This window comes from Dromiciops gliroides, chromosome 2 (genome assembly GCF_019393635.1).
Source record: "Dromiciops gliroides isolate mDroGli1 chromosome 2, mDroGli1.pri, whole genome shotgun sequence".
NCBI classification, from domain to species: Eukaryota; Metazoa; Chordata; class Mammalia; order Microbiotheria; family Microbiotheriidae; genus Dromiciops; species Dromiciops gliroides.
The window spans coordinates 535,975,952-535,995,221 of record NC_057862.1 but is presented as its reverse complement, the minus strand read 5'-3'; the positions used below and the strand labels follow the sequence as shown (position 1 = coordinate 535,995,221).

Genomic DNA, 19,270 nt, shown 5'->3' with positions numbered 1-19,270 from the left:
TAATCCTACAAAGGATCAGTCTAACAGGTAGAAAAAGAATCATGATGGAGCAGGGTCACAAACATTCAGGGAGGAGAGTACTCAAGAGAAGGGAGTTACTAGTGGCTTATACTGCAGAGAAGTCAAGAAGAAAAGGCTATGGGATTTAACAATTTAGAGACCACCGGCATTTTGTTTGTTTGTTTTGTTTTGTGGGGCAATGAGGGTTAAGTGACTTGCCCAGGGTCATACAGCTAGTAAGTGTCAAGTGTCTGAGACTGGAATTGAACTCAGGTCCTCCTGAATCAAGGGCCACCTAGCTGCCCCTGGCATATTTTTTTTAAATAAGGAAAAGCTTTTTCAGAAGGGGAAGGAAGAGGATAGTGTGAAAATAAAAAGTACCAATAAAAATCTTTTTTAAAAAAATCATTTATAAATGTAGAGAATGTAGTTTCCGTTCATTGATGGGGATGAGACACACAGAAGCAAGTAGATGGTAAGAAAGAGGAGGTAATGAGTAAATAGTTTTTTTCTAGAAGTGTAGCTTTCAAAGGAAAGAGAGCAATAAGATGTCAGCTTAGGGGAAAGGTGGGGTCAAGTAAAGATTTAAGGATGGGTGAGATTTGAGAATGTTTAAAAGCAACAAAGATATAGTCAGTGGATAAAAATGGGCTGCAAATTAAGGAGAAAAGATCATTGAAGGAGCAAGTTGCTAACACGAATTCTGTGTAGAAGTACAGAGGAGAGTGGGATCCTAATTGATGACTTCTTTGTTGTTTTTTTTCTGTGAAGAATGAAACAAGGAAGGGAGGCAGAAAGGTAATCAGCTGGAGAAAGCACAATTAGAACATTGTTCATAGTAGAATTAAAGTACTGGTGAGCAGCAATGAGGGGCCAGTTGAGAAAGTTAAAAAATTTGTACTGAAGCCAGTCCAAACTTTTCCTTCAGCAGCACCAGGAGGCAGCATGTGGTGGTTGTATTCCAGGGTGTTTAGTTGAACCTACAGGTGTAACTTCCAAGCTGAAGATTTTGTGTCAAGCTTTTACTGCTGGTAACTGCCTCCCTCCTTAGTTCATAGAAGATTGAAATATACGAATTATGAAGTTATTTTGTATGAAAATCTTCCGAATATATTATGTATTACTACGGTTTCTCTATTTGTTACAGTACAATGTAGCAACGTACTGTCTTTTCAACTGCAAGTAGTTTAAGTTCCCACTAGACACACCGTACAGGTCTATGATCTTAAGGAGAACTTGAGTACAAACAATTAAAAGTTACTGACTCCAAAATGCTCTATGATTCCTTTAGACTCCCAGATACTCCACACTTGCATTTAGCTCTTCCTTCCTTTCTGCTCCTAATTCACGCTGTTTCAACTGCCTTCAAGCATTCATCCCATCCTAAACAAACTCAGGACTTCCGGACATAGTACAGCAGAGTACTGTGTCCAGAGGCTCTCGGTTTGTTTAGAATGAGATATCTATATGTAGACATATCTATATCTATCTATTCCAGTGATTTTGCTCATAGTCCTTTATGCCTAAGTCTCCTTCTGCTCCTAAGGTGTATGTCCCAGAGCCAGAGGATCAAGTTCGTTGTTGTTCAGTTGTTTTAGTCATGAACCCATTTGATGGGGTTTTTTTGGGCAAAGATGCTGGAGTGGTTTGCCATTTCCTTCTCCAGCTCATTCTATATATGAGGAAACTGAGACAAACAAGGTTAAGTGACTTGCCCAGGGTCACAAAGCTAGTAACGGTATGAGACCACATTTGAACCCAGGTCTTGCCGACTCCATGTCCTGCACGCTATCCACTGCACTACCTTCTTTTTTTTAAAGTCCCCAGCACCTTCTTGGCATTCCAAGGTTTCAGCTGAAACAAAGACTATGATGATTACTACTGAGTAGAGTTCTCTCGGCTTCACTTGCATACAGTGAAGTCAACGTAAGCAAGAGGATGAAGCCCTAGAGCCTTTCACAAGCAGCAAACAACCTCCTTAATTAAAGTATCGCTCACGCCCCGTTCATTAGTCTCCACAGAACCTGTTTCCAGGTCGGAGATCGGGCTACAGACTTAACTTCAGGCTGGACAGGAGTCGCAGACCTTGTCACAGGGCTCCCACCCCATCTCTCCGTCATCCGAGGGGTGCGGTGGGGGATGGGGATGGGGGGGGGAGCGGGCCCGGGAGTCGACGCGGCCCCCGCCCGCCCGGATGTGACGGTGCCACCGCCCGGGGTGCTCCCCCTTCTTCAGTTCCTCCCCCCTCCTCTCCCCCTCCCCCGGTAATGTGAAAAGCACCACAGAAGGGATGACCGTCCGGCTACAGGGGTCACGTACCCAGGTGAGGAGGCTCTCGCACAGCTCCACCCGCTCCAGGGATTCCACGTTGAACATTTTCCACTCCGGGGTCCAGGCGGCGGCACCACCCTCCCTGCCGAGCCGGAAACCGCCGGCGCAGCCGCGGCCTGTGTCCGGAGAGTCCGGGCCGCTACGCCGGCCTCCCTTCCCCACTCTCGCCGCCGACGCTTCCCCCGGCCCGTGCAACGGCCCCGGGCCTGTCACCCCTCTTTCCCCAGGTCCTGCTTCCGCCTGCGCGCCGGCTCTGCGCGTTCCCGACCACGCCCGCAGTCTGGTGGACTATCCCTCCTCCCCAGCCAGCTTGTGGCTGCGGCCGCTGCCGCCCCCACTGCGCACAATCACATTCCTCGCCGGCCAGTCCGTCCGAGCCGTCAACGACGTAAGCGCGCGACCCTGACACCCGGCGCCTCTTGCGTGCTCGGCGCGCACGCGCGGACGGGGGATTGTCTACTCACCCCTACCCCGCCCCCTTCTCTCCCTTCGCCGACGCTCGGGATTTGCGCTTGCGCCAACGGTGATGGGGAAACCTCAGTATATAAATAAATAAAATTTGGGCCAGTGACTGTTGCTGGGGGAGGGGTAGAGGGGCAAGTCCCCGGAAATAATCCCTCTCTCTTAGTCAACTGAATTTGACGTTCTGCTTTGTCAGCTGTTGAGAAAGGTACGCGCGCTCCCGCCCCGCTGCCGGCTCCTAGTGAGCGCGCAGCGTCGGCCACGCGCCCTCCTCCGTCACCCGACCTAGGATCTGTGGCTCCTCCCACGTACTCCATTAGACCGGCTCCGTCACACCCCCGCCCTGGTCCCGTCCCCGCCCCCGCCCCGCGGCCGCTCTCCCTTGCAGTCGCCTCCCTGCTCCTCCTACAGGGGGAGCCGGAGAGCGGGAGGGGAACGGGGCTGGGGCTGGGGCGGGGAGTCGCCGGTTGCTGGGCAGCCCGGAGGCAATCGGGAACAAGTCAGCCCGCTTCGGCGTCCGCCGCATCGTCAGGGGCCTGGCCGCCCGCCTGAGTGGGAGTCGCGTCGGAGCCTCTTCCGGGCCGGGACGTAGCGGCGGGATTTCTCCAGGCCTGCGCCTTCGAAGTGCCTAGCGGAGATAACTGGAGACCAGGTGCGCGCCCCGGGGCCGGGCCCGCAACTGACTGGCCGCCCGAGGTGCGTGATGGGGACCCTGTCTCCGCGCCGCTGCCGGCCTTCACTACTGTGGAGCCCGGCAGGCCCCTTCCCTGGGCCTTTTCATTGATTCTCTGGGGCCTCAATGACTGGGAGGCGGTGTGGGCAGGTGACTGCCTCTCCCGGTGGTGGGTGAGTATTTAGGCCTGGAGCGCCTTACCGGGCCGCAGTCTCGAGAACTGCCGTCCCCCGTTTCCCCCCCCTTCCCCCCTTCCCACCCTCTGGGGCTACCATTCAATTCTCCCAGTCTCCTTGGCTTCCTGGAGGAGGAGGCAAGATGTGGTTGTCATAAATGGTTACTGTTCTTAGGCGCTAATTTCACCCTCACCCCCACCCCCAATCTCGGCACGATTCCTTTTGGGCCCATGGAAGCAGCTTTGCTATTAGTTCCCTGGATTCCCTTTTTATCCTCCCATCGCATCTTGTTTCTTCCTTCCTTCCTTTCTTTCTTTCCTTCTTTTTTTTTTTAATAAAGCTGGACAGGAATTCAGGTCAGTTCGGCATTCAAGGACTCTGCATTAGATACAAGCTTGTGACATGCCCTCCCGGATCCTTCAGAGGAGATTGCGAATAGCTGATATCAGTTATTCACATGTTCAAGAGGACAAGCGAGGTGTAGTGTGAAGAATGGGGAGGCAGAGAAGGAAGGCCATGACTGCCTGGGGGAGAGGGAAACCTTCCTGCAGGAGGGTGGCCCGGAAGATGGGCCTTCAAAAAAACGATGGGTCAGGGAGCTGGGCAGAGGAAGGATGGATTGGACCATTGGGGTCATCCTGGCTATGTTTTATTAATTATCCTCAGCAGTTAGGAGGAGGGAGAGAAACATTGTTGCCTGTTTTCTCTGGTATGTTACCAAGGTCTTGCTAGAAGGTCGAAGACTTAAAATTCATTTTTTTTAAATGGCCATTGGATTATAGTTCATCGCTTGAGAGCGCCTCTTCATTGGCTGTCCCTTCCGATGCCTGGAACGCTTTCCCTCCTCACCTCAGCCTCCTAGCTTCCCTGAATCGCTTCCAGATTCACCTTTAAATCCCAATTTCTGCAGGAGGCCTTTTCTGTCCCTTTCCTCTTCTACCATTCCTCAAGTGCCTTCCCTCTGAGATTACCTTCTGTTTACACTGCAGACACTTCTTATGCATATGATTATCTGAATGGTTAGCTCCTTGAGAGTAAGGCCTGTGTTTTTGTATCCCCATTGCAAGCACGTTGCCGGGCTCGGGTAAGTGCTTATTAGTAAATGCTTGGCTGACCAATTCTTCTTCTTTTTTTTTTTTTTAGTGAGGCAATTGGGGTTAAGTGCCCAGGATCACACAGCTAGTAAGTGTTGTGTCTGAGGTGGGATTTGAACTCCTGACTCCAGGGCCAGTGCTCTATCTACTGTGCCACCTAGCTGCCCCATTAATGAATTTTTTTGGGGGGGGGTGGAGGGGTGTGGGGGGGTGAGGCAATTGGGGTTAAGTGACATTGCGGGAGGTCACACAGCTAGTTAAGTGTCAAGTCTGAGGCTGGGTTTGAACTCAGGTCCTCCTGAATCCAGGGCCAGTGCTTTATCCACTGTGCCACCTAGCTGCCCCCAATTATTCTTCTAGTAATGTACTATATGAGGGGTTTAGTAGATAAGAGTAGTAGTGGCTATATAGCTGGACTCGACTGGGGAAGACTTGGGTTCATTCCTTTCTTCTCATCCTTCTTGGCTGTGTGAGATTGGGCAAATCATTTCACCTCTTCCTTCACCTAGGCATTTGTAAATTGTGGAATAATTGCTCATCTGCTTTAGTAGAGAGAATTTGCCCATCCGGAGTGAATGAAATCACAAGTCTGGAGAAAATGCCTCCAATGGTAAATTCCACTGTTTCTTGAGTTAGTTCAAAACACATTTCTCACAATTCTGCTTAATCCATTCCTATGAAAGTCTTTGAAGAAGCAGCAGATGGCCAAAGTTGTTCAAGTGAATAAATGCTTTTAAAATGGAATTAAATTTGGCTCTAAGCAGTTCCTGTGCCTTGCCTTATGTAAACTTTATGGGCTTGTGTAGCAAGCACTACCTATGCTTTAACTCAATTTTCCAGGTTTAGACAGCCTTTATAAGCCATCCTTACATACTTTTTTATAGAGCTTGATTTCTTACCTGCAATAAGGTGAATTGTCTCCTTGCTTTCTCAATGTTTCTTTATGGATCTGTCTACACTAGAGTGATGAAGTATGTTTAAGGCCCTCTCTCTGCATGATTAATGATTACTTATACCTGTAGCTTACAAATTTACTTGTACTGGAGGGTGAAAGGCACTAATTTTTCTTTGGAAGCACTGGAGCTTATGTGAAATGAGAAGGCTTTAGAGAAAACTGGAGATCTGGGCAGTAGTTATCAGGACTGTCTGCTCACCAGTTAGGAGGGTCCAGTCATTGTCACTACATTCTTTATCTGAAGATAAGTAAACACTACTGTTTTGTGAGACAAAGTTCATTGCTTATCCTTTTTTGTCCCAGCAATACTAAAGCAGGGTGCAGCATTATTGAAATGTAGAGGAGTCTAGCCAAAATGACAATGAAACAAGGATGTGATTGTGCTGGTTTTGGTCATGCTTCCACTTCTCTTCTTTGTTAGATTGTTTAACAGTCTCCATATACATAACTTTATGCTTCCCTCAAAGGACTTCAACATTTCTTATGATCCTCCCAGAAATTCTATAAGGTTGGTAGGTCAGTGGGTGTTATTGAGAAACCATAGCAAGATGTAGAAATATACATAGAATTGAGAGAACAGATTGCCTTGCTTTTTTCTTTATATCCCCGGGAGTCAGCAAAACTGTTGTATACCTACTAAGTGCTCAATAAATGCTTTTAATTCATTCATTTCTTATAACTTGGTTGTAATGGCACTTGTGTTCTTATTTCAGCTATGTCTCCATTGCCTTGTCTTTTAGTTCTATCTGTAACGATTGGAATGACGCCACCTGCTGGAGACTTAGTGTAGAAAAGCTCTGCCATGAGGTGAAGGCCTCTGAGGGCAAGCCATGTGGTCATGATCCTTAGAGTCAGGAAGTGACATTGGGTGGTGGGAGGAAGAAGGGGGGAGGCTGGCCCTCTGACTCGCTCTCTTTCCTGAGGACTCTGGTGGAGAAAGGAGCTAGAAATGAGCTTTCCCTTTAATAGACAGATGAATCTAGACCTTTCTCTCTCTCTTTACCAAATTCTTTTTCTCCTTAACAAAAGCTTAAAAGTCTAACTCTTGCTAAAGCTTATAATTTATTGGTGACCACTCATTAGATATTTTAGACAGTATAGCTAGAATTTTAGCCTTTACACATCTGATTCTTCGCCAACCCATTGGTAATTTTCTGGAATGATTTGCCATTTCTTTCTCCAGCTCATTTTACAGATGAGGAAACCAAGGCAAACAGGGTGAAGTGACTTGCCCAGGGTCATACAGCTAGTAAGTGAGGCCAGAGTTGAACTCAAGTCTTCCTGACTCCAGGCCCTCTGTGACATCTAGCTGCCTACAAAGGCAAGCAAAAAGAGCTTCCTTTCTAAATAAGATCTTATTGGAAAAAGGTGAAGAATTAAGGCCTTCTTAAGTTCTTAGAAACTGTTTCAGAATAGATATTAATACCATATCTTCAGCTTCCGATGCACTAAATCTTTGGAGTAAACTTTTTACTTTTCTCCATCCTTTACCCTCAAGTCATTTAACTAATTGCACTGAGTTTCTTGCAAAATACATCTAAATTTGATCCCATCCCCTCCATAAAACTTTTTCCAAAGTAAGAGAGATGGTGATTCATGGCATCCTCCTCTCCCCCCACCCCAACATTGTTTGATCTTTCAGATCAAATAATTCTCTCTTCATTCACTCTTGCATAAAATACTTGCAATACTTGTAATGCAGGAGTCCACAACTAGCTAATCAAGATCTACTGGTAGTTCTCCAACCCTTACCCAATAGATCTCAATTCATTGGCATACCCAGAGGTAAGAACAAGCCTGGCAGCCATCCACTTCCCCTTTTTCCTAGGCAGTATATATTGTCAGTAATTTCCCCACTTTCTTTTTCAGTCAACATTTTCAGAGATTCTTCTACTTTAGTATTTAGCTATCAGCACCTCTTCTGACCTTCTAAATTTTCAAAGCTTTAGGAAATGAAAACTAGCTTCTCATAGAAAGATCAGGGACTAATGTCCTGTTATAATGTAAAGGACTTTATGTATTTAACTTTTGGGGGGAGGCGGGCCAATGGGGGTTAAGTGACTTGCCCAGGGTCAAACACCTAGTAAGTGTCAAGTGTCTAGGGGCAGCTAGGTGGGGCAGAGGATAAAGCACTTGCCCTGAATTCAGGAGGACCTGAGTTCAAATCCAGCCTCAGACACTTGACACTTACTAGCTGTGTGACCCTGGGCAAGTCACTCATTACCCTCATTGCCTTGCAAAAAAAAAAAAGTGTCAAGTGTCTGAGGCCGGATTTGAACTCAGGTCCTCCTGAATCCAGGGCCAGTGCTTTATCCACTGTGCCACCTAGCTGCCCCCATATGTATTTAACTCTTAAGGTAGTCCTAGATCTATGTATCATCTTATGCATTGTGTATGAAGCAAAGTCTTAAAGTTGTAAATATATGGAGATCACTTAAGTATTTATGTGATTTACTTTATACAATGAACAGTTCCGTTCCACTTAACTAGTACTGTACCTTGGAGAGAGAAATGTAATCACATCCTATTACTTATTCATTAATGAATATGAAATTTTGCTATTTGCAGGAAATATTTATAAGGAGTAATGAGTATGGGGCAGCTAGGTGGCGCAGTGGATAAAGCACTGGCCCTGGATTCAGGAGTACCTGAGTTCAAATCTGGCCTCAGTCACTTGACACTTACTGGCTATGTGACCGTGGGCAAGTCACTTAACCCTCATTGCCCAGCAAAAAAAAAAAAAAAAGGGAGTAATGAGTGGTATTTTTTGACTTTGCAAAGGTATAGCATTTGATCCATATTCATAATAGTGATGCTAGTTGGGTAGTCTTGCTTCTGGAGTTGAATCCTTTTCCTGTTATGCTTTTATTCTGTTCTTGTCATTGGAAAAAGGAAAAATAAGGAAAAATTCACTTCTGCACCCATTATAATCTGACTTCTGACCTTAGTGCCTGGCACTTAGTAGGTGCTTAAGAAATGTTTATTGGTTGATTATCAATCAACTTAAATTACTTGCTCCAAAGTTACCAATGATCATTTAATTGTCAAATCTCATAGCTTTTCTTGAACTCAGCATAGCATCAAATATTGTTGACCACCCCTTTCTCCTAGGTATTCCCTCCTGTCTGGATTTTTATGAGGTGGCTTTCTTTTGGTTTCTTACCTGTTTGACTGCTCCATCTAAGTTTTCTTTGCTGGAATAACTTCCAATAAGCCTTCTAACTAAGGGGGTATTCAAAGGCTCTTACATAGGTCATCTGCTTTTCTTTGTCTACTCTTTGCAGCCTCTCTTGGCCTCATCATTTTTGTGCAGATGACTTCCAGATCTATATATCCAACCCATGTCTTTCTCCTAAGTTCCAATCCTACATCATCAAATGCCATTTGGACATTTTGAACTGGATTTCTCCTTCACATCTTAAACCCAGAAGATCCAAGACAAAACTCATTATCTTTTCCTCAGACCTAACCATTCTAATTTTCCTATTTCTGTCAAGGGCACCACTTTTCCAAGTTTGCAATCTCCTTGTCTCTTCATTCTCTTTTCATCCTCCATATCTAACCAGTTACCAAGTCTTAATGAGTCTACCTCTATAACATTTCTTGGATCTATTACCTTCTCTCCACTACACAGCTACCACTATAATTCAAGTCCTTATCACCTCTGACCTGTTGCAATAGCGTCTTAGTTCATCTCCTTGCCTCCAGTCTCTCCCCTTTCAATCTATCCTCTATAACTGCCAAATTAATATTTGTAAAGTACAAGTCTGACTGTGTCATTCCATTGCTCAAATGAATTTTTATATTTGATCTTGGAAGCAATAGTTGGTCATAGATAGTTTGATATTTTGCATCTTGATCTGAAATATTGAGTCTAAAGTATTGATATGAAATATTCAGTATTGGCTTCAGGTAACAGAGAGCAAATAGACTTTAAAAATGTTTTATTATTAAAAAACCCAAAACATAGCTGTTATTTCCTAATGACTGATTCCCCCCGCCCCCTCCCCCCCCAAACAGACTTCCTTGTAATGAACAAGTAGAGTTAAGCAATAAACCAATATAGTCTTTCTGCCTGCACTGCTCTGGCTTCATCATGTTCATACAACAACAACCAACAACTGGGAGAGCTCCAGGCCCCAACCTCCTTCTTCCTTCTGCTGCCATGATCAGCTACCAAGACCTCATCAGCCATGATGAGATGTCCTCTACCATTTACAAGATCTAGGAGAATGTGACCAGGCAGTGCCTGGAAGTGGAGGGGGCAGATGGTCAGTAGGACAGAGGGTACCATTGATGATTCACTCATCAATGGAAATGCCTCTGCTGAAGGTCCTGAGGGTGAAGGACTGCCACTGTAATCACTGGAGTTGACACAATAATTAACCATCGTCTGCAAGAAACTAGCTTCACAAAAGAGTCCTACAGAAAGTACATTGAAGACTATGTGAAATCAATCATTCAAAGGCAGACTTGAAAAGAAGCCAGATACAGTAAAACCTTTTATGATGGGAGCTGTAGAACAAATCAAAAATATCCTTGCTAATTTTAAAAACGATCAATTCTGAATAGGTGAAAACATGTCTCTAGATGGCATGGTAGCTCTATTGGACTTATGTAATGATGGTGCCACCCCATTTATGAATTTCTTTTTTTTTTTTTTTTTTGGTTTGTTTTTGCAGGCAATGGGGGTTAAGTGACTTGCCCAGAGTCACACAGCTAGTAAGTGTCAAGTGTCTGAGGCCAAATTTGAACTCAGGTACTCCTGAATCCAGGGCCGGTGCTTTAACCACTGCGCCATCTAGCTGCGCCTTTATGAATTTCTTTAAGGATGGCTTACACGGAGAAACGCTAATGAATTCGGCTAATTACTTTGGGTTACCTTGTCATCATAACTGTCTTCTCATATAATGCCAGGACTTCGAAAAAGTTGGACTGATGTTATGTTGAGCTTTATTCATTTATTTTTTTGCCTTGATTTATTTGGAGTAGAGGCATTGTTTTTAAAAATATGTCATGTAGGTTGTCTAAAATAAAACACATTTAAACCTACCTCAAAAGCCTCCCCCACAAAAAACAACATATTGTCCACACCCAATAACCATATCCTTCATTCCACTCCTATATTCTAGTGCCTCTTGGATGAAAGGCAAGAAATAGCCTTTATTGTAGTCCTCTGACAATATAATTTAGTCATTATATTGATCCAAGTTCTAAAGACTTTCCATATGGTTTTTTCTTTATATTATTGTGATCACTGTATATTCTCCTGGTTCTCCTTACTTTGTTCTACATTAATTTATACAAGTGTCCCAGGTTTCTCAGAATTCTTCATGTATGTTGTTCCATATGGCATAATAATTGTCTCTTACATTCATGTATTCAACTTATTCAGTCATTCCATGTTTGGTGAATGCCTACATTTCTTCTAGTTCTTTGCTGCTGGAAAAGTGCTGCAATATATATTTTTGTATATATGATCTTTCTTCTGCCTTTGACCTTTTGAGGTATGAGTCTATTAGTAATATCTCTTGATGAAGAGATATGTATTTTTGTAATATAGGTAAGAGATTTTTTGTTTATTTAGAATTTTATTTTCCCCCAATTACATGTAAAAACAATTTTAACATCCATTTAAAAAACTGTGTTCCAAATTTTCTTCCTTCCTACCTTCCCCCCCTTTAAGAAGGTAAGCAATTCAATATAAGTTATACATGTGTTGTCATGCAAAACATTTTCATATTAGTCAGGTTGTGAGAGGAAGCAGACAAAAAAAAAGAAAAATAAAGTTAAAAAAAATTATGCTTCAATCTATTCAGACACCATCACTTCTTTCTCTGGGGATGGATAGCATTTTTCATAAGTCCTTCAGAGTTGTCTTGGATCAGTGTATTGCTGAGAATAGCCAAGTCATTCACAACTGATCATCTTAGGTAAGAGATTTTAAAAATATAGTTCAAAGTGGATAAAGCACCGGCCCTGTATTCAGGAGTTCAAATCTGGCCTCAGACACTTGACACTTACTAGCTGTGTGACCCTGGGCAAGTCACTTAACCCCATTGCCCCGTAAAAAAACAAAAACCAAAAAAATATAGTTCCAAACAGTTTCCCAGGAGATTTGACCAGATTATAGCTCCACCAACACTGCATAAATATATCTGTTCCCACAGTGTTTCCAGCATTGATCATTTTCATCTTTTTGCTAATTTGGATGTGAGAAGAAACTAGAGTTCTTTTTTGTTAATTTTATTAATTTTTTTTGTTAATTTTATTAATTTTTTTTGTTAATTTTATTAATTTTTTTTGTTAATTTTATTATCAATGATTAGAAACATTCTTTTTTAAAATCATTGTTGATATCTTCACTTTTTTTCTTTTGAGAACTGCCTGTTCATATCTTTTGATCCCTTATCTACTGGGGACCTGGCATATTTCAATTGACTTTACCATGCCATCTATAGTTTCCTTTTTTTTTTTTTAATGAGGCAATTGGGGTTAAGTGACTTGCCCAGGGTCACACAGCTAGTAAGTGTTAAGTGTCTGAGGCTGGATTTGAACTCAGGTACTCCTGACTCCAGGGCCAGTGCTCTATCCACTGCACCATCTAGCTGCCCCTATAGTTTTCTAGTACGCACATGAGGAGGGGACTTTAGCAACGAGACTATAAATAGTCCTACTCAAAGAATAAGGAAGTTTCTTCCTTTCTGTAGACCTCAGAGAGTTTCTGAATATCTGGGAGTTTCTTCACTGTTTAATAAGGAGATTGAATTGCAAGGTCCCCACAAGTTCTTAATTCTATAATCCTACAAGTTCACTATCAGCACATTCAAGGACATACTTCTCCCTTTACCCCTCCAGTACTGAAAAGTGATAAATAGACCCTCCCACCAAACAAAACTGGGGACTCCCAAAGTGTAGAGGATGTGAATTTTGGCATCATAGAGCAAATATATTTTGTATTATCTGATCTTAGGAATTTTGATGGAAACATAGCATTTTCATCACCTCCTGTAAAGTTGAAGTTAGCTCTGCACTCCACCCCCAACTTTTGTAAGGCCTTTTTGCTAACTATTGTTTCCTTCTGAATTCATTTGACTCTTCTTTTGAATTGATGTGTTGAGATTAGATCAATTTCTATAATTGTTCTTGTCAGTAGTTTCATAATAAGTATTTGAGACCTTTCATTAGCTCCTGATGAATCAGAATATTGCTATGTCTAAAACTAATTAAAGCTTTTTTTGATCTATTTAGTTTTTTGTCTGTGCATTTTTTTTTAAACCAGGGAGTAATTTTCTTGTCGTTGGCAATGTCTTGAACTCCTTTTATAAAGGTGTCTAATTTTTGCAGTCAAGCATGGAAATGATTCTCAGATTTACTTATGCAGCCCTATTCTCTTTCCTAACCTCCTGTCTTACATTTCCAGCTGCCTAATGAACATCTTGAACTGGTTGTCCCATAGACATCTTTTTTTTTTTTTTAATTTGGATGGTTTTTTTGTTTGTTTTTTTCGTCCCATAGACATAAGCTCAACATAGCCAAAAAGGAACTCATTACCTTTTCTCAAAAACCCTCACCTCTTCCTGACTTTTCTTTTACTGTTGAGGGCACCACCATTTTCCCAGGTACCTAAGCTCATAATCTAGGTGTCATTCTAGATTCCTCTCTCTCACCCATCATATCCAATCACTTGCCAAGTTCTGTTGATTCTAGTTTGTAACATCTCGAATATATCTCCTCCTCTCCTTTGACACTACTGCCACCCTGATGCAGGCTTAAATTAGTTTAAATTTATACTATAGCAGTAACATACTAGTTTTGTTTTATTTTATTTATTTTTTTGTGGGGCAATGAGGGTTAAATGACTTGCCCAGGGTCACACAGCTAGTAAGTTTCAAGTATCTGAGGCCAGATTTGAACTCAGGTCCTCCTGAATCCAGGGCCTGTGCTTTATCCACTGTGCCACCTAGCTGCCCTCAGTAACATACTAGTTGCACTCCATGCCTCAGATCTCTCTCCAAACCATTTCTTCCTCCATTCTGCTATCAAATTGGTCTTTCTAAAGCCCATGTCATCCCCTTATTCAGTAAATTCTAGTGGCTCCCTGTTACCTTCAAGATCAAATATAAAATCCTCTGGCATTTAAAGCTCTTCATAACCTGGCCCCTTCCTCCTCCTGCCTTCTTATACCTTATTCTCCCCCGGTACTCCACAGTCTAACTACACTGTTCTCCCTGCTGTTGCTCATACAAAACACTCCATTTCCAAGGTTGGTGTATTTTTGCTTGCAGCCTCCATAACAGGAGCTTCCTCTCCTTTTTCCTATCCACCTCCTGGCTTCTTTCAAGTCCCAGCTAAAGTCTCACCTTCTAAAATAAGCCTTTCTCCATGCCCCCATTCCCCCCCCCCCTTTTTTTAACAGTACAATGAGGGTTAAGTGACTTGCCCAGGGTCACACAGCTAGTAAGTGTCAAGTGTCTGAGGGCAGATTTTAACTCAGGTCCTCCTGAATCCAGGGCCATTGCTTTATCCTCTGGGCTACCTAGCTGCCCCCGTCCCCATCCCCTTTTAATGCTATTGCTCTCCATTTATTAATTCTCTCCATTTTATCCTGTATATATTTTGGTTTTACATAGTTGATTACCTTGGTTTTCCCATTAGACTATGAGCTCCTTGAAAGCAGAGACTTTCTTTTGCCTTTCTTTGTATCTGAAGCACTTGATACAGTGCTTAGCGTATAAGCAGATACTTAATAAGAGTTTATTGGATGGACTTAACTACTAGAAAGAGCAGTGAATTTAGAGTCAGGATCTGTTTACTAACACTGACTTTGAGCAAGTCAGTTAACCTAGCTGAGCTTAACTTTCCTCATTTGTGAAATGCAAAGGCTAGACAAGCTAGATCATCTCTAAGGTCTCCTTCAGCTCAAAGTCTGTGTTCCTACGTCCTTTAACAGATACATTTACCTGGTAAAGATATTATTAAAGAACTTTTCTTTCAATAAAAGATAACTCATGAATACAAAACATTATTTTGGTCGTTATTTAACTCTGTAAACTCCATTACCCTTAAGTTGTCTTGTGCTTCCTTCTTGGATTATTCCTACAACTGCTCTCTTGTCCTAGGAATCTACTTTTTTCCCCTCTGTTTAGAATTTTATTTTCCAAATTACATGTAAAAACAAATTTTGACGTCAGTTTTTTAAAACTTTGTGTTCCAACTTCTTTTCCTTCTTCCCTTCCCACCTCCCACCCCAAAGAACTCAAGCAATTCAATATGTTATATATGAGTAGTCATGGAAAACATCTCCACATTAGCTAGGTTGTGAGAGAAAACAGATAAAGAAACTTCAGATTAAGGAATTGTCAAAAAAAAATGTGTTTCAATCTGTTTTCAGTCCTTCAGAATTATATCGAATCATTGCCTTGCTGAAAATAACCATGTGCTTCCCAGTAGATCATCTTACACTATTGCTGTTATTTTGTATACAGTACATTTCACTCTGCTTCAGTTCATGTAGGTCTTTCCAGGTTTTTCTGATAGCATCCTGTTCATCATAACTTTTATATAGTACCTTAAACTTGACAAAGAATTTTCTTCACAATAGCCCAGCTGAGTAGGTACATATGTTTTGCCATTATAGTCAATCATCATAACTATTTCCCCCTATCCTATGCCTTTCCCATGATATTTACTCTATTTCCTACCTTCTTTTACCCCATTCTTCCTCAAAAGTGTTTTACTTCTGACTGCCCCCTCCCTTACTCTGCCCTCCCTTCTTTCATTCTTCCCTCCTTATCCTCTTCCCCTCCTACTTTCCTTAGGGTTAAATATATTACTCCTCCCAATTGGGTGTGTATGTTATTCCCTCCTTGAGCCCACTCTGATGAGATTAAGGTCTTTGAGCTAATTCTCTGTTCTAAATTTTTCTTCCTCCCTCCCTCCTCAACCCTCCCTATGAAATCATGCAATTCAGTGTAAGTCATATATGTGCAGTTATGTAGAACATCTTCACCTTCCTCGAAAGTGTTTTGCTTTTTACTGTTCCCTCCCCCAATCTGCCCTTCCCTCCTTCCCCTCTTCTCCCCACACCCCTTATCTCATTCCCCTCCCATTTTCCCTCAGGGCAAAAATACATTACTATACCCACTTGAATATGTTTGTTATTCCCTCCAATTCTGATGATAGTAAGGTTCACTCACTCCCAGACTCCTTCCCCCTCTTCCCCTCTCCTCCAAAAGCTTTTTTCTTGTTTCCTTCATGTGAGCCACCTCTCCCTAGTCTACCTCTACACTTCCCCCTCCCCCAGTGCATTCCTCCTACCCCTCAACCCTATTTTTAAAATGTCATCATGGGTTAGCTAGGTGGCACAGTGGACAAAGCGCCGCCCTTGGACCCAGAAGGACCTGAGCCCAAATCCAGCCCCAGACATAAGACACCCCACCCTGCTTGCCCCACAAAGAACAAGGATAAAAAATAAATGCTTTACAGATATCATTCCTTCATATTCAGTTCAGACCTGTGTCCTCTGCTAAGTGTATTCCTTTCAGCTACCCTAATATTGAGAAAGTTCTTATGAGTTTGAAGTATTATCTTCCCATGTAGGAATGTAAACAGTTTACTCTTTTAATATTCCTTGTGATTTCTTTTTCCTGTTTACCTTTTTATGCTTCTCTAGGGTCTTGTATTTGAAAGTCAAATTTTCTATTCACTTCAGGTCTTTTCATCACAAAATGCCCAAAAGTCCTCTTTTTCATTGAAGTTCCATTTTTTCCTCTGGGTAGGTGATTCTTGCCTGTAGTCCCAGTTCCTTTACCCTCTGGAATATCATATTCCATGTCCTCAGGTCCTTTAATGTAGATGCTGCTAGATCTTGTTTTATCCTTATTGTAGCTCCAGAGTATTTGAATTCCTTTTTTTCTAGCTGTTTGCAATATTTTCTCCTTGACCTGGGAGCTCTGGAATTTGGCTATAATATTCCTGGAGGTTTTCCTTTTGGGATCTCTTTCAGGAGGTGATCGGTGGATTCTTTCAATTTCTATTTTACCTTCTGCTTCTAGACTATGGGCAATTTTCCCTGACAATCTCTTGGAAGATGCTGTCTGAACTCTTATTTTGGTCATGGTTTTCAGGTAGTTCAATAATTTTCAAATTCTTTCTCCTGGATCTATTTTCCATGTCAGCTGTTTTTCCAAGGAGATATTTCATATTGCCCTCTATTTTTTATTCATTTGGATTTGCTTTACTGTGTCTTGGTTTCTTATAAAGTCACTCGCTTCCATTTGTTCAATCCTAATTCTTAGGCAATAATTTTCTTCAGAGAATTTTTATATCTCCTTTTCCATTTGGCTTTTCAAGCTGTTGACTTTTTTCTCATGACTCTCCTGCATCACTCTTACTTCAATTTCCATTCTTTCCTCCACCTCTCTAAATCTTCTTCTATCTCTCCTACTATCCCTTTGAGCGCTCCCATGGCCTGAGACCAATTCATATTTTTCTTGGAAGCTTTGAATGTAGGGTCCCTGAGGTTGTTATCCTCTTCTGAGGGTACACCTCGATCTTCCTTGTAGCTAAAGAAACTTAAAATAGTTCTTAACTTTCTTTGGTTGCTCATCATGCCGTCTTTTACTTGACTTTTAACTCCCTCTCACAGTGGGGCCCTACTTGTCCCTACTACGCTGTCCCAAGTTTCAGAGGGTCCTAGGTGTTTTGGTTTGAGGGAGAGCAGGTTTTTCTCTCACCTGGCCTATTCTCTGGTCCGATAATAATGTCAAGCCAACTTGCTAATTAATCAGCCAGCAGACCTTTGTGTGCTGTGGTGGTTTTTAGCTCTGATGAGCCTGCACCTCTTCCCCACCTGGGCCTCCAGCTGCACATGATTTCTTGCTGGTTCCCCAATGGGGTGGGATAGCCGAATTCCTCCTTAGGTCCCACAGATACCCCTATATTTTCCCCCCTCCCTCCAGCCAGCTGTTCAGCCCTCTCACCAGACTATAAACTTAGTTCCACAAGACGCTGGTGCTGCAGCTGATTTGGAGGCTTCAGAGTGAGTTCCTCAGGTGCAGCTTGCCTGGGGTCTGTGTCAGCACCATCTTGGGACTGGACTCTTCTTATAGCCCAGCATGACCCACTTTAATCTGTCTTTGGCTGGAAAATAATCTCAGCCCATCTTTTTATGGGTTTTGCTGCTCCAGGGGTTCTTTTATTGCTGTTTTGGGGGTAATTGTGTTAGGAATCTACTTTAACAATTTTCTATTTTTCCACTTGAAATAAAATACAGATTACCTATAGTGTTCATTTTCTGATGCTGTTAGACTAAGTGATCTCTAAGCCTCTCCTCATATCTCAGAATTTTGATATCACAGCCTTCATAAGGTAGGAGTGTGTAATGTCTGCCTTCTTTCTGTCTTCCATTTTCCTCTCGAAAAGAAATAAATGTAATGTGTTGAGGGGTTCCCTGCTCAAGGGCTTTCAAAGAGTTCTAAAGTATATGGGCTAGGTTTAGAGGTGGGACTAGCAGTTTTCCAATGAGTCTTGCTACTCATAGGTGTTCCAAAGAATTTATTTTTTTTCCTGGTCATCATTAAGCTACATAACAAATCAGTTCTTAAAATTTATATAACTTAAATATAGCTCATCATTTTATCAAAGCAAAATAATCCATTCCTCTTGTCTGGCTGTCTTTTCCTACTCTTTTACATCCATAACTAAAGGCTAATTAATACAATTTCAAATTTTTGTGATCATCTATCCTCAACTTGATTTGCATAGCCCAGGGGGAGCACTTTTGGAACCATCTCTCTAGTCTCATGTTCTCCTTTTCATACCAGTGTACTCACAATACTTTTCCTCCTAAAAGAGACTCTCTTTTTCCTTTTGAGTCTCCCCCAATACTTACGCTTAGCTTCCCCTCTCAAACTGTTGATTTCTTAGTGATTGCCACACAGAAATATTACAGCCAGTTAGTTACTTCCTGCTGGGTTTCTCTAAGCTTCTCTTTAACCTTCTGATTCCAGTAGCCTGGTTATGGCAGGAAGAAACAAAGTCTGAGATTGATCATAGACTTTCAGAATACCAGACTTCTTTGTGCAAGGTGATTTACAAGCTGGAGTGTGCCCCCCCCCCCCGCCCCCCGCCCCAAAAGGTATTCAGAAAGATTAGGGCATTTGAAATAATGCTACATGGGAATTGGTTGAAGGAAGTAAAAATATATGCTTAGTCTGGACAAGAAAGAAACTGGGAGGGAGAGTAAGGGATGATAGTTATTGAAAGATAATTTTTAAGTATTTGGAGAATTGTCATGTAAAAAATTCTTGAGAATGGAAATGAGGTGAAATAATAGTTAACTGTTTGTCATTTTTCCAAAAAATAAGACTGTTTTCCTTTGAGTTTCAATGAGTAAAAAGGGAAAACAGCCCAGAGGCAAATAAATATCTGTTTTCATTACCACAGACCAATTGTCACTGGAGCTTACTACTGTAGTAGCAAACTGAGGAGACTGGTATTTATTTGACATTTCTGTGCTAATGGACCCCACCAAGACAACTTGATCTATTCACACCTAGCATTTGCTTTGATTGCC

The 19,270-nt window shown here is 42.2% G+C and overlaps 2 protein-coding genes across 10 annotated transcripts in view; one reads left to right on the top strand and one right to left on the bottom strand.

The window, feature by feature from the left end:
- The window catches only part of HOOK3 (hook microtubule tethering protein 3), a 139,557-nt gene extending 136,837 nt beyond the window's left edge, over positions 1-2,720 (bottom strand). For both annotated transcript variants that reach the window (XM_043981392.1, XM_043981394.1), the window contains exon 1: positions 2,320-2,720. In XM_043981392.1, the coding sequence (XP_043837327.1) occupies positions 2,320-2,376 (57 nt within the window). In that variant the 5' untranslated portion in view covers positions 2,377-2,720. The remainder of the gene's footprint in view (positions 1-2,319) is intronic.
- A 416-nt stretch (positions 2,721-3,136) lies between these two features.
- RNF170 (ring finger protein 170) overlaps positions 3,137-19,270 on the top strand; it is a 59,078-nt gene continuing 42,944 nt past the window's right edge. For 2 of the 8 annotated variants that reach the window (XM_043984900.1, XM_043984896.1), the window contains exon 1: positions 3,137-3,445. Coding sequence is in view for 2 of the 8 variants with exons in the window: in XM_043984894.1 (XP_043840829.1) it covers positions 3,593-3,639 (47 nt within the window). In the remaining 6 variants the exon portion in view is untranslated. Of the gene's footprint in view, positions 3,640-19,270 lie in introns of all 8 variants that reach the window. The other 6 variants (XM_043984899.1, XM_043984895.1, XM_043984894.1 and 3 more) reach the window with 3 other exon arrangements.